The sequence below is a fragment of the Triticum aestivum genome, chromosome 5A (genome assembly GCF_018294505.1).
Source record: "Triticum aestivum cultivar Chinese Spring chromosome 5A, IWGSC CS RefSeq v2.1, whole genome shotgun sequence".
NCBI lineage: Eukaryota > Viridiplantae > Streptophyta > Magnoliopsida > Poales > Poaceae > Triticum > Triticum aestivum.
Genome location: NC_057806.1, coordinates 656,039,751 through 656,053,522, shown reverse-complemented (window position 1 = coordinate 656,053,522; position 13,772 = coordinate 656,039,751). Strand labels below are relative to the sequence as shown.

General features: G+C 42.3%; 1 protein-coding gene across 1 annotated transcript; it reads left to right on the top strand.

The window, feature by feature from the left end:
- The first annotated feature begins 4,455 nt into the window (after positions 1 to 4,455).
- Positions 4,456 to 10,843, top strand: LOC123105694 (putative methyltransferase C9orf114). Its single transcript, XM_044527812.1, has 10 exons — positions 4,456 to 4,824; positions 4,913 to 5,125; positions 5,214 to 5,280; positions 5,824 to 5,882; positions 7,594 to 7,672; positions 8,091 to 8,209; positions 8,285 to 8,364; positions 9,540 to 9,609; positions 10,033 to 10,110; positions 10,191 to 10,843. The coding sequence occupies exons 1-10, from the start codon at positions 4,561 to 4,563 to the stop codon at positions 10,254 to 10,256; spliced, it is 1,095 nt and encodes a 364-aa protein (XP_044383747.1). The 5' UTR covers positions 4,456 to 4,560; the 3' UTR covers positions 10,257 to 10,843.
- Positions 10,844 to 13,772: the final 2,929 nt, after the last annotated feature.

Here is a 13,772-nt window from a genome sequence, read left to right as displayed (position 1 = left end):
GAGGAGAAGGAGATGAGTCGGGAGAGTGTCATCCCACATTGTCTTCCTTGAAGACCTTTGTTGACTGTTTTCGAAAAAAATTGGAACATAAACATATTTGGGATCATGCCCTAAAGATGCATGTGATGCATTAGGAGTCTCGTTACAAACTTACCCGAATTGGGATTGTGAACCATACAGTGTATTTGGTTAGGGGTAATTGGAATTGGGGACGAGACATGGGTACATGACTTTAAATCCATCGTATGATTAGAGGACATGGGGGTTAACAAGAGATTAGGCACACCACTCTATTAATATATTAATAGTGGAGGGTAGGGATCATGAGGGAACTTTTTAGTGATTACATCTTAACCCTTCATCATAACTGGTCATGATCACTGGCTAAGCCCTGGTCAATTATCACTAACCAAACAAATGGAATAAATCTCAATCAAATTCACATAAGTGTCGGACAAAAGAGTGAGAATAAAATGACACATCCAATGTATAATCTCAGTACAATTCTCACCTACCAATAGTTGCAAAACATGTCGAGAGGAGATATCCCAAGATGGGAATTTCTGAAGAACGTCCTCACCCCTTGATGAGGGCCTAGGTAGTCGTTATTTTGAGGGCATATCGCTGCAAAAAAAATACAGGTGGATGTTGCGAGGATTCTCCAAAAAATATTTATTGTGAAATGGGTGTATCATGCTACGTGTAGGTTGAAATATAGAATTCGAGCTCAATTGAATGAAGGAGAAGGGAGAATGGCAACACACCCGGCTTGGAATAAACTATGAGCGGGATGTGTTCATTCCAAAATGCATTTTTGTAATTGAGGGTTTTACATGGAATAGTCCCTTGCTAGTGCACTCTCATGGATAGTCATATAAAGATTTCAATTTTATGCCCATTTATGCATAACTGGTCTTGAACCTAGAGGACTTTATGTCACATGTCTGTGATCGAAGCAAGAGAGATTTGGGAATTTCTCATCTGAGGGAATATGTGGATTCCGTGGTACCTTGGGAGAGATTAGGTACAACGATTATTGAGGAGCTCCTTTGCTACAATCTTCTAGGAGGAATGGTTCTACCTAGAGGGAACGATATAGAACTAGTCATGCTGACCTACTAGTTCACTTGGGTGGGAGTTGTGGAAGGTTCCCCACGATGAGTAAAATGCCCCCCTCCCCCGCGTGCGCGCGTAGAGGACTTGTCACTAATACCATGGTGCGGAAGGTGAAGGCTCCAACGAGGCAATAGAGGTGGGTTAGACCGGTGTTAACTTTGTATAAAGTTTAACATGGACGCAATCTTCCATGAGGACTTAGGTTTGGATTGATGAGAGCGACACTCTGCGGTTCAACACATGGCTTTCATAACAGTTTGATGCCTATTCAAGAAGTTCACCTTGGAAGCTTGTGTACTGCTCATGGGCTACAACTTGAGGAAGATTTAGGGGGTCTTGTCTATTGTGACCGAGTGAGACTTCATGTGCAACCCATTTTGAATTCATCAGAGCACCATGTCTCTTGGACGATGGTAACGGATGATTGCCAATAATGATGAGTATGCTCGGTAAATGATGATACTTCATCGTGTCCGAGAAACTAATGTAGTTGCGCACGAGGTTTCTCGATTTAGTTATGTAGAGAGTATTGCGGAGGCATGCCATGACCATCCTCCTTACTTCTTAGTCCCCACTTTTATCATAGACATGGTTTGAGTAAATTCGTTGACGGAGGGTTCCTTATTATTTTTAGAATTAATGCCCTTTATTACACAGTCCAGCTGGCGACTGAAATGTCGACAGTCGTGGGCGGCGAAAGAAGCACAAGCGACGGGTAGTTACATCATGAAGGTCATAATTTGCAGGCGCTTGCTATGTGAATGTTGAAGAGGTTCAGGTTTCCAACTAAAGATATATAGGGCTACATGATAGCCTATCGATTCCAAAACTTACGGTCAGACATATCGGGTACACTATTGCTAATGAGCCAATGCATGTCCCTCTTTCATCCCTCGCCACCTCTACAACAACACCATAGTCACCATTCTTCTTACATCAGCGTCAACACAAATCTTTATATGGCTCGATAACAAGTAGACCATCGTAAACCACCAGTTCCTTGTTGATGGTTCACTAGTCCTTACATGTGTTCCGTAATAGCAGGATCGCCGAGTGCCCACACACATTGAGATGTTGTGCAGTCAGTGTGTGTATGCAGTTGGAGCGGGTGGCCATAGAGGTTTTTACGCAACATGGGTGGTTGCATAATCTCCGAATCGGTCCACCTTCTTCGTCGACATAGGCATAGTTTCGGTCTCATAGGTCTTTACTGTTGCCACTTTGTCGTTTTTATATTCTTTGTCAGACTGTTCGTTTGATGGTTGTGTGCATCTTAACTATGCGGGTGTTTCTCTTTATGCTTTGTATCCGCTCGATGCTACTTTTCAAGTAAATAAAAGCGCCCTTTATCGAGGAATCATTGCTAGTGAGGGCTGAACCTGAACGGGCGTCGTGAAGTCAAGGTAGAGCTCAAGAGCTTGATGTAGCCTTTGGTGAGTGAGTGCATGCCTCTGTGAGTTAGTAGAGCCACATATGGAGAAGGTATTGTGCATGCTCCTATCTTGTATGCCACCATAAGTTGGAAGGGAGTGTCGGGCCAGCCTCCAAAGAAACACTTGAATTTTTGCAGGGACAAAATTCTCCCATTTAGGTGCTTTGTTGCGCCTCTTTCTTTAGTTCTGAGCATGATACATTGCTATATAGTCACACGTCATGATCTTGCTTGGTGGCCAAAATCATCTGACATTCAAATCGAAAAAACACCTTTGGCGGTGTAGAAAACCATCAGATCCCTCAGTAGGGGTCCTGGCGTAGCCAAAAGTCTCAGAGCGGAGGTCGCACTGGGAATTTACCCAAGTTCAGGCCTTCGAAGAGTAATACCCCACATCCTGCTCATGTTTGTTATTCATGGTGGAGGTATACCTTGTGTGAGGGGTTATAATGATTATAATAACGAGATTGCTACCAAGAGTTGTTTCTACGGGAGTAGATGGAAATGAGAGCTCCCTAGGTTGTGGAGAGATGCGGTGTAGGGTTTTACAGAGGGATAAATGCAATCTAGGGTTGCCGCCGCCACCGGCTTGGGGGTTAAGTTGGTCGCATGGTGCTTATCCTCTTCGTCGGGCCTCCCTTCATCGTTGGGCCTTGCGGGCCCTCTGGCAGGCCTTCTGTCGGGCTCCCCTCGGTCAGCCACCCCCATTAATTGTATGATACCGTCAACCTTTTTTCATGACTCCATGCCAAGAAATCCTCCCCTTCCAAGGAATTCATTTATGATTTCATGCTTTCGTCGGTTCCAAGGTTCATATTCCCTTTATCAAACCTTGTTTTAGTATATCAACTTCATCCATCATGACCCTCCAGGACTTCTTTTAAGTAAACCACATGTCATTCATTCATAAAAGAAGAGTACAAGACCCACCCGAAGCCATCATGTAGAGGCAACCAAACACAATAGGCTCAATAACTATGCCTCTCGCGGAAGTAAATCCGCGACTCTCGTGAAAAAAAGAGAAAACATGTTTTTTTTGTTTTCGAGGAGGCACGGCCATGCTTCTCACGAAAGCACAATCATACCAGCAAAATGTGACCCTCGTGAAAGAAAAAAAAACAAAAAATACGTTTTTTCTTTTCGTTTCCGAGAGACAAGGCCGTGACTCTCCCGAAAGCACAACTGTGCCTCTCACAGAAGCAAAACGGTGATTCTCGTGAAAGGAAAAAAAATAGAAAACACGTTTTTTCTTTCCGTTTCCGAGAGGCACGGCCGTGGCTCTCGCGAAAGCACAACCGTGCCCCCCGCGGAAGCAAAACCATGACTCTCATGAAAGAAAAAAAACGCATTTTTTTCGTTTCTGAGAGGCACAGCTCACGGAAGCACAATGGTGCCTCTCGCGGAAGCAAAACCGTGACTCTCGCCAAAGGAAAAAAACAGAAAACACGTTTTTTCCGTTTCTAAGAGGCACGGCCGTGACTCTCGCAAAAACAAAACCATGCCTTTCGTGAAAGCAAAACCGTGACTCTCGCGAAAGGAAAAAAAGAAAACACGTTTTTTCGTGATTTTTTTATTCAAAAGCTAAGGAAGACCGATGAAAAATCGAAACGTCGAAAAAACCCGGAAAAAAATCGTTTAAAAAGCCGAAAAAATCCGAAGAAAGCGCCTGAAGCGCGACACGTGGCAGACGGCTGAGAACGCGTAAGTGGCGCTGATCGTTGTGAGGCTCTGAAGGAGCACACGTTAACTAGAGATTTCGGTTATGCTGTCAAAAAAAAAAAAGAGTAGAGATTTCGGTTCGCTGGTCATCACATGTAAAAAGGGAAAACAGTTCCCATAGGCCGCCCGCCGCCGGCTCGGGCCCGGTGGTCTGGTCTTGGGCCGACACGCACGGGAGAGGAAGCCACGCTCCCCAAACCCTTTGCCCAGCCAGTTCCCATTAAAAAAAAGACCCAAACCCCACAAATCCATCCCGGCCGACCGCCGCCGCCGCCGTTGCCACCCCCACCGCCATGAATCCGGCATGCGCGGAGGCAGCAGCCGCCAAGAAGTCCCGGCACAAGGACAAGAAGGAGAAGAAAAACAAGCGCAAAGACACCGCGGAGCACCTCGGCGGCGAGCCCGCGACGGCCGACGAGGAAGCCGTCCACAAGAAGAAGAAGAAGAAGCACGCGAAGGAGGAGGAGGAGGCGGATTCGAAGGGGAAGCCGACGGTGAGCATCGCCGTCGCCGGTTCCGTCATCGACAACGCCCAGTCCCTCGAGCTCGCCACCCTCGTCAGTAACCCCGTCCCCTATCACCTTCATTGTACCTTGCATTTCTTACACTAGGGATGCTTATAGGAGCGCGCCTCTCCTGTTTCAGCTGGCCGGTCAGATAGCCCGCGCGGCGGCCGTATTCCGCATCGACGAGATCGTTGTCTTCGACAGCAGCCCACCTGCGGAGAACGGCGGCGGCGGTGCCGAAGACGAAGAGGAGAGCGGTGCGCGGTTCCTCGTTCGCATACTGGAGTATCTGGAGACGCCGCAGTACCTGCGCCGCCGTCTCTTCCCAATGCACAAGAACTTTAAATATGTGGTGAGAATTTCTTACGGTGGTGGTGGTTACCTGATAAGTGGGGATTTCTAGAGGTTGCTCATTTCGCTGTGCCGCTTCTGGTATGCAGGGGTTGCTTCCGCCTCTGGACGCGCCGCACCATGTGCGCAAGCATGAGTGGTCTGAATTTCGTGAAGGTGACATCTCTTTCTCTCTCTCTTGTGCTGCCATTGGTCTCGATTTCGGTTGCTGTGGTGTGTGGTCACAACATGAAATGGAGTTTCAGTTTATTCAGAGAGCATTTTGGTAGTAAAACATGAATTTGGCAATTTGTCGTGGCTCCTGCGATATATATGGCCAATTGACCACAACTAAGCATTTCATAAATTAGGGTGCAGCCATGTAAGTCTTGCACTTATCCTTTTTTTCATAACTTGGATAGCTTCATTCCAGTGTTCGATTGTTACTTATTGTATTTTGAACTCTATCAGTCATGTCATTGAGGGAATACTTTGTTTGGCTTTTGTTCTGGTATTTCTTAAGGGCTGCTTGAGCTGTCGATGGTACTCGGTAACATGGTTATGTATGTAGAATTATTTGCTTCAGCAAATGCTGCTTCTGTTATATATCTCTAACTTTTGTTAAGGATCAGCTATATCATATCGAATGATGTTCTATCACACCTTATGTTCCACATGTATGATTTGACATGATGCTTACAGTATACTGAACTTCGACAGGTGTAACATTGGGCGGGGATCGTTCAAAGGGTACACTTGTTGATGTTGGGTTAAGTCAGGTGTGTATGGTACTCTTATATGCTCATTTTGTTCTCCTGCACATGTTTGAGAAAACGCTTTTGTTGAAATTTAAATTATGATTTATGCTTGATGTATTCATGTAGAGAGTTAACCGATTTGTACCATTGTAGCAAACTATTAAATACCCCACTCTGTACAAGTTATTTGACGGAAACAATATATCTAACATTCATAAAGTTATGCCCATCCCTGAGTAATGCTTCATGCCAACAAGCAACCGGTCTGCGAGTGTGGCAAGCCTATTTCATTACAAGCAAGCACATTTAGTTTTTTTTTCTCAGGAGTCATTATTCTTTGTGTAATTATTAATGTTTCTGAATTAAGTTGCATTTACAAACGGCCAAACATGTAACAATAATTGATAGAAGCAGTGACGAATCCAATATTACGTATTGTGGCTGTTGAAACTAATATAAAATGGATCTATTGCGCTTACCTACAATGTGGTATTATCTATTTGGTTTGATTTATTATTTTAGGGGTTGAGATTATAAGAACACTTGTTCAATTCTAAACCATCATCTCTAGGAACTGTGTTATGTTTAAGACAAATTATACGTTTATAACAGCCGTCAACTTGTCCTCAAGCTATAGAAGAAGCTACTGCACCACCACTATGGGCAATGTTGTTTTACTTTGATTAATTATTGTTTTTAGATAACCTGCAAACAAGCGTTTCCAACTCTTTCATTAAAAGTAGAAGTAATTAGATACTCAAGACTTGGGCTGGGATCAAATATTATACAATGCACAACACATGCAACACGCACGCAGTTACACAGTAGCTACTTCTCATGGCAGTTCGTGCAACCTGTAATTGAAAACCTGCTGCCGTCGCTCCACCTCCGTCTTAATATCATTTGCCACAGACCAGAAGTCCTTGCTCACCCCCTGGAACACCCTGCTGCTATGCTCCTGCCGTGGACCAAACAGTGAGGGCAACCATGGAGCCAATATCCTCCTTTTGCGCTCAAGTCTGCTCTCCTTAGCCACCAATTCTATTGGGAGTCTATCGCAGTAGGGGTTCCAGAGTCGTAACCAACCCAACTTTAGAGTGAGAACCCAAAATTGTTCTTTGATAATTTACTGTGTTCTGACTGTTTACACACAATTTATTGTGTTTGACTGTTTTTAAATTAGAGTGTTCCTATAAAATTGTTTTTTCTATGAAATGTTGGAAAATGAAGATGTCATGGGTGGGTCAATGGACAATGCCCAATAACACAGGGCAGCACCAAGCTAGGAGTAGTCCCATGATCAAGGAGATAAGTATAACAGGTTATTTAGTTAGTAAGGATATCAATTTGGTTAGGCCAGTTATAAGCTTAAATACAAAGATAATGATATGGGTCATTAGAAAAGTTTGGATTATGTTGTTTGGTGTCAAATCAAGTCTTCCTTGTAAAAGGGACACCATGTACGGATTTACCCCATATGGATTATCCCCCTCTCTTCGTGGCCCATGGCAGACCCATGATAGAACATGTGATTCTGTTGCTTCATGTACTAAACAAAATGTCTGCATGTCTTCCTTTGGACGACCCTTGATTGATTATTAACATATTAGACAAAATGCCAGAATGCATACCGTCCCATCCACAGTTCTACACCTAAATTGCCTCTAGACAAATATCTGACCATCTTGATCTAATGGATTTGAAATTAATTCTAGTTATCACAATTCTGCAGAACGTTCTGGTTGAGCAAATCCTAGAACAAGGAAAAAGGGTAACTGTAGCCATGGGAACCAACAGAGACCTTACACCAGGTAAATGGCCGTTTCATTACTCCAGGCAATACACATGGTTATGTTGATGTTCTGTGTAAAATTTTGGTAATACTTGTAGAATTGAGGAATCTTTTATGTAATATAGATATCGTGTTTAAGTACCATTAGTATTGGTTCACACTTTGTACAAATTTTCCATACATTAATTTTCAGCTCACCACATGTTCTTATTGCACCCACTTGGGCCAGTCACATTCCAATTTACATATATATTGGAGAGCCACAGCCATTTCAGTTTTCAGTGGCCAAATATATTTAATCTAGACTCCATTTTATTATAACTGTGGTCTACCTGTGGTGTACATCTCTTTGTTCTCATCTAGTTCTGTTTTGAGTAAATTGAACTGTACTTGTGTCGTTTTTTCCATTTGATTGTAACTTTTGTATGTACGTCTAGCTTGTATAAGGAAAGTCGTTCCTCCGTCCTCACCCAGCGAAGAAATGGGATCATATTGGGGCTATAAAGTCCGCTATGCTTCAAATTTAAGTGGTGTTATCAATGATTCACCATACAAGGTACTGCCTGTAAGGCTGTTATAATGCAAATGCAGAATTTATTTTGCCAGCACTTACTATTTTCACCACTTCTAGGAAGGATATGATCATATCATTGGCACTTCTGAGCATGGTGAAACCATTATTTCATCTGAGCTAATCTTACCTTCATTCAGGTATGTGGACCACCTTCTTGAGAATTAAAAAAAAAACAGATTTGGTTACCTGAATGTGTAAATTTCTTCTTCCTAGATGATATGGTGTTAGGATTTATGAACTTATTATTTGCCAATTCATTAGAATTTTGAGGTATAACTGGAGCAGACATAAACTATAACAGTTCAACAAATAAAATGGTGCACAATTTCATTTTTTGTTTTGTTTTAATTGGATAATCTGGAAGAAGTTGCTCAAAAACGCCAGTTTGCTGAACATGTTGCACCTCTTTTGTACCTGAAGTCATAACTCCCATTTGTAATCACCTCACAATGGCTGGATTCTTTTTAGCACAGCAACAACAAACATTATTATTTTTTGGCTTGATCAGTTCATAAGCAGACAAAACATTTTGTCCAAGGCAATGATGATTGATGAACATTCACTTGGAATAATGAACTAATACGTGTTAGTAAAACCCTTTTATATTGATTCCTGGTTTGTATCCAGGCTTTGTTAAACTGGCGGTTACTGGCCTGTAAACCAAACCACGTCATCCTCTTCGATTTTTTAGAGAGGGTCTTGTTCACTATCTAAGCACTCCTAAACTGCACAGGTATATAAATAATTGTTTCTGTGATGGATGAGGATTTGGAGCACTCGGGTGCTCCACCCCCTATATGAATATTAAATTAAAAAAAACCCAGGAAAATATAAAGAATCTAGAATTTTGGGATATCAAACCTGGGTGCCCAATCTACTCCCTTGTGAAGTTTCGTGAAGAAATGACATCCGTGGTAGTCTCAGTAAAAAAGTCAAAAAATTCCTATGTATAGATAAAACTGTTTGGATGGATCGTAGGTCGGACTGTATTTTCTTCGCCACGGATACCATGTATGCCATATCTTAATGAAACCACGGAAGTAGAATGGGCACCCAGGTTTTATATGCACCCGAGAGCTCCTATGTATTTACCTTTCTGTGATATGTTAATTCTGAAACAATCAAAACTCAGAAGCTTCAAACCCCGAACTGGTTGTAGCCTAGTTAGCATGAACTTACCAGGTTCCGATTTTTTCTCTTCTGGTTCCCATGATCTGAAACCCTGGTTGTACTCACGTGGTTTCCACTTTACATCTATGAAGTCTCTATTGCGGGAGTATGTGCTGTTAGTAATGTGCTCTTCACTGCACAGGCACCTTTTAATTGCGTTTGGTGGACTGGCTGGTCTGGAAGAAAGCATCGAAGAGGACCCAAATCTGAATGTATGGTTGCATTGTACTATTTAATCTGATATTTACTTTTGTCCAGTCTAGAACCTTGACAATAAGATGCTTATGTCCAAACATTGGTCTATGTCCAGGAAGGGACATTCTCTGTGTGTCTAGCGTGCCTCCATTCACGCTACTTTCTGTAAAATGTGTTTAATAGTAATAAAATCTTTATGTTAAAAAAAACTGATATTTACTTTTGTCGTCACGAATGTCTCACTATATAGTCCAATCATATTGCGCAACCTGATCACTTGTATGATAGCGAGGAAGTATGACAGATGTATTTTTTTTGATGATTGAATAAAAATACGAAAAAGTTATCTCTGTTGGATGATAATGTGATCTGATTCGTCATCAATTAGTGTCTTTACTACAGTTGTTCTTAGTATTAAAGTGAGATATTCCTCCGAACAGGGCAAAGGTGCAAATGATGTATTCGCATCTTATTTTAATACATGCCCCAACCAAGGTAGCAGAACAATAAGGACAGAGGTATGTGTCACTTGAGAGCTTGTAAGGTTATTCTTTATGCAGGATATTTGTTGTGCTGAGAGTAAACAAGCATTTTTCAGGAGGCACTTCTCATATCCCTTCAGTACTTCCAAGACCCCATCAGGCGAGCAGGGATATCGAATTAGAAGGTTTTATGCAGACACATGCAAATACAACATTGCGCTTACCAAAGGATTGGCTTTAACGCTTGGAATAGACATGGAAGATGCACCTTGGGTTTGTTTTTGATGGTCAATCGCTGGATTGTAGCACCTATGGGTTTTCTGCTCGGGTCAAGCACTGTAAAGCAAAGAGGAGGTGCAAGAATAGGTGATAGCTTTAACTTCTATTTTGAAACAGGCAAGGCACACATTTTCATTATTAAGAAGAGAATTTGCCTGGTTAATTAGAGGAAAACTGGGCAAAAGCCAAGATAGCTTGAACATTGATGCTAGCATTGGTAGAGTTTTCTTAAGGGGGCATTGATAGAGTTGAGAAGAAGATCAGTGCCACACAAAAGAGTGTTTAGAGAGGGAGCATAATTATCGTCGGTGATTTGTTTTCTTTGCTCCAAATTGGCTGAAATGAGTGTTCTGTTTTATTTGCTCCAAGTTGTCTTATCTGTGGTGTATCGCCTATTTATTCACACCTGGCAACTTCGTACCACTGTATCAAGCTTCAGTTTACTGTATTTGGCTGACTTAATTAATGATTTAGAAGGTTGCTATCAAAACATTGGTTGCAAGAATGGCAAGCAACATTGCTCTGACTTGCGGTGTTCATTTCTAACCATGGTCCTCTAGAGCCGAACTTGAATTTGAATTTCGTTACATTTTTATGCCAAATCGGGGTTTTGTGAGGCAAAATTGAAAGAAATATGACTAAATTTAATTTGTACTTTATTTCTATAATCTATGCAGGTATTGAATTTAACTGTTTTTTTAAGGCGAGATTCAAGTTATCCAAAGCAAAAAATAAGATAAATTTTATTTCTTTGCATTCAGTTACATGATCAATCCGACCTGGCCACGTGTTTTTTCTTAAAAAATACTCCCTCCGTTTCAAATTACTTGTCGCAAAAATGGATGTATTTAGAACTAAAATACATCTAGATACATCCATACCTACGACAAGTAATTCGGAACGGAGGGAGTATGAGATTCTGAGCCAACTTTTGGGATTGGTCGGTAAAAGAAACAGAAACACATAAGAATGGGAATTCACCAGATTAGGGTTACTAGAGCTGACAGTTCCATAGAATATGTATGACACACATACGTGTACACAGTTCCAGATTAGGGTCTTTGAGCCTGCACTTTGTGTGGTTGCAATACCAAATTGTCAGTTTAACCACCTTTGTTTACTCCCAAGAGAAATGGAACCAAGACCACCTTTCTCTACTCCACATAAAATTGGAATAAGACCACCTTTGGCGATATAACAAGTGACTCGTAATATAAGACCCTTTCTTTAACACAGTATACACGCAGACACTCATACATGAGCACAGACCTCATCCCTATGAACACACGCACACACATTCTACCCATATGAGCACCTCCGAGAGACTGAGTCGACACATCATCTTAACATTAACGAAGTCGTCACAGACGCCTTATTAGTCGACGGTAACATCTCCTCTCACTGAACGCACATCGTCAGAAAGTCTGAAATAAATCTAGTAAAATGCAAGCACCAATGTCAAGTTTAGTGCTTAAACCCCGGTGAGCCGAGGTACCACTGTCCTTCTAACCATCGAATCACAAGTTGGTTCACTAAGACCATTCTTCTTGCACAGCGGGCTTTCAATGCATAAAAACCGCCCTGCAATGCACCACCATCACGCGTGTCACAGCACACCGGCTAAAATTACACATGAACCTAGCGTGACATAAACCGAAATGTGGTTGGTTTATCATGCTTGATCTAGAGTATATTTGCCCGCAGCACTCCGTCGTTGAAGAACCTTGTCAACCGATGTTTAGAGAAAACACCGCAACCAATCTTGCGCACCGTGATCAATGTACTCGCCACACCATAGAGCACCCCATCAAACTCAACCCTGGAAGGAGGCAGTTTTTACAGTACCCTGGTACTCCCTCGGGTAGAGATGGAGTACCACTCAAATCTGACCGTCCACCTACAGAGGTAGCTTAGTCTTCTTTCTCGTGGACTTATTTGATCCTGATCAAATTACTAAACAGTAAAACTGAGCTACCCACGCCCTCCCACAACGATTTGACATCCTCCACCATCTGATCAGCCTAATAGACGCTTCAGATCTGGCGTTCGTTTCATCCCTCGCACCTGCCCATTTTTCGTTCGATCACCCAGCGTGACCTGGCCACCGTAAACGGGCTGCTGCTCCGCTGGCTGACCTAGACTTTCTGTCATTAATTGGGCTAAGAGGTTGAGAGAAATAGATTAGGCCCAGGAAAATGAGGGTAAACAACAGGCCCGTTCCGTGCATACCTAGGCATCCTCTCAAGAGTTACTCAAAATATTTTAACAGGCACGAAAGGCCCTCTGCTGCCAACAAGAACAAATATGGAGAGATCGGGTCCCCTTGTCTGATATCTCTTGATGGAATAAATTGTTGTAGCTTCTTCCCATTAAACAACACAGAGAACTTGACTATGGTGCCTGTTAAAATCTAAAAGTGAGTCATCCAATTTGGGTGGACTACAGGTAGCTCCTACGCGCGGCGCCACCGGTAAGCCATCTTCTATTCGCTGATGACAGCCTGCTGTTCTTCAAAGCTAACAATGTGGGAGCAACTGAGGTGCACCATGTACTGGACACTTATCGTCAAGCGACTGGGCAGCGTATCAACTACTCCAAATCATCAATCTATTTCAGTAAGGGGGTGCCTGAGTCGGTCAGACAGGAGATCAAAGATACACTTCACGTCCCCAACGAAACACTAAACGAGAAGTACTTGGGGATGCCGTCAGACATAGGAAGCTCAAAGAACGGGGCCTTCAAATATCTCAAGGACTAAGGATGGTAATTTTTGAAGGAAATATGCCCTAGAGGCAATAATAAAGTTATTATTTATTTCCTTATATCATGATAAATGTTTATTATTCATGCTAGAATTGTATTAACCGGAAACATAATACCTGTGTGAATACATAGACAAACATAGTGTCACTAGTATGCCTCTACTTGACTAGCTCGGTGATCAAAGATGGTTAAGTTTCCTAACCATAGACATGAGTTGTCATTTGATTAACGGGATCACATTATTAGGAGAATGATGTGATTGACTTGACCCATTCTGTTAGCTTAGCACTTGATCGTTTAGTTTGTTGCTATTGCTTTCTTCATGACTTATACATGTTCCTATGACTATGAGATTATGCAACTCCCATTTATCGGAGGAACACTTTGTGTGCCACCAAACGTCACAACGTAACTGGGTGATTATAAAGGTGCTCTACAGGTGTCTCCGAAGGTACTTGTTGGGTTGGCGTATTTCGAGATTAGGATTTGTCACTCCGATTGTTGGAGAGGTATCTCTGAGCCCACTCGGTAATGCACATCACTATAAGCCTTGCAAGCATTGCAACTAATGAGTTAGTTGCGGGATGATGTATTACAGAACAAGTAAAGAGACTTGCCGGTAACGAGATTGAACTAGGTATTGAGATACCGAGGAT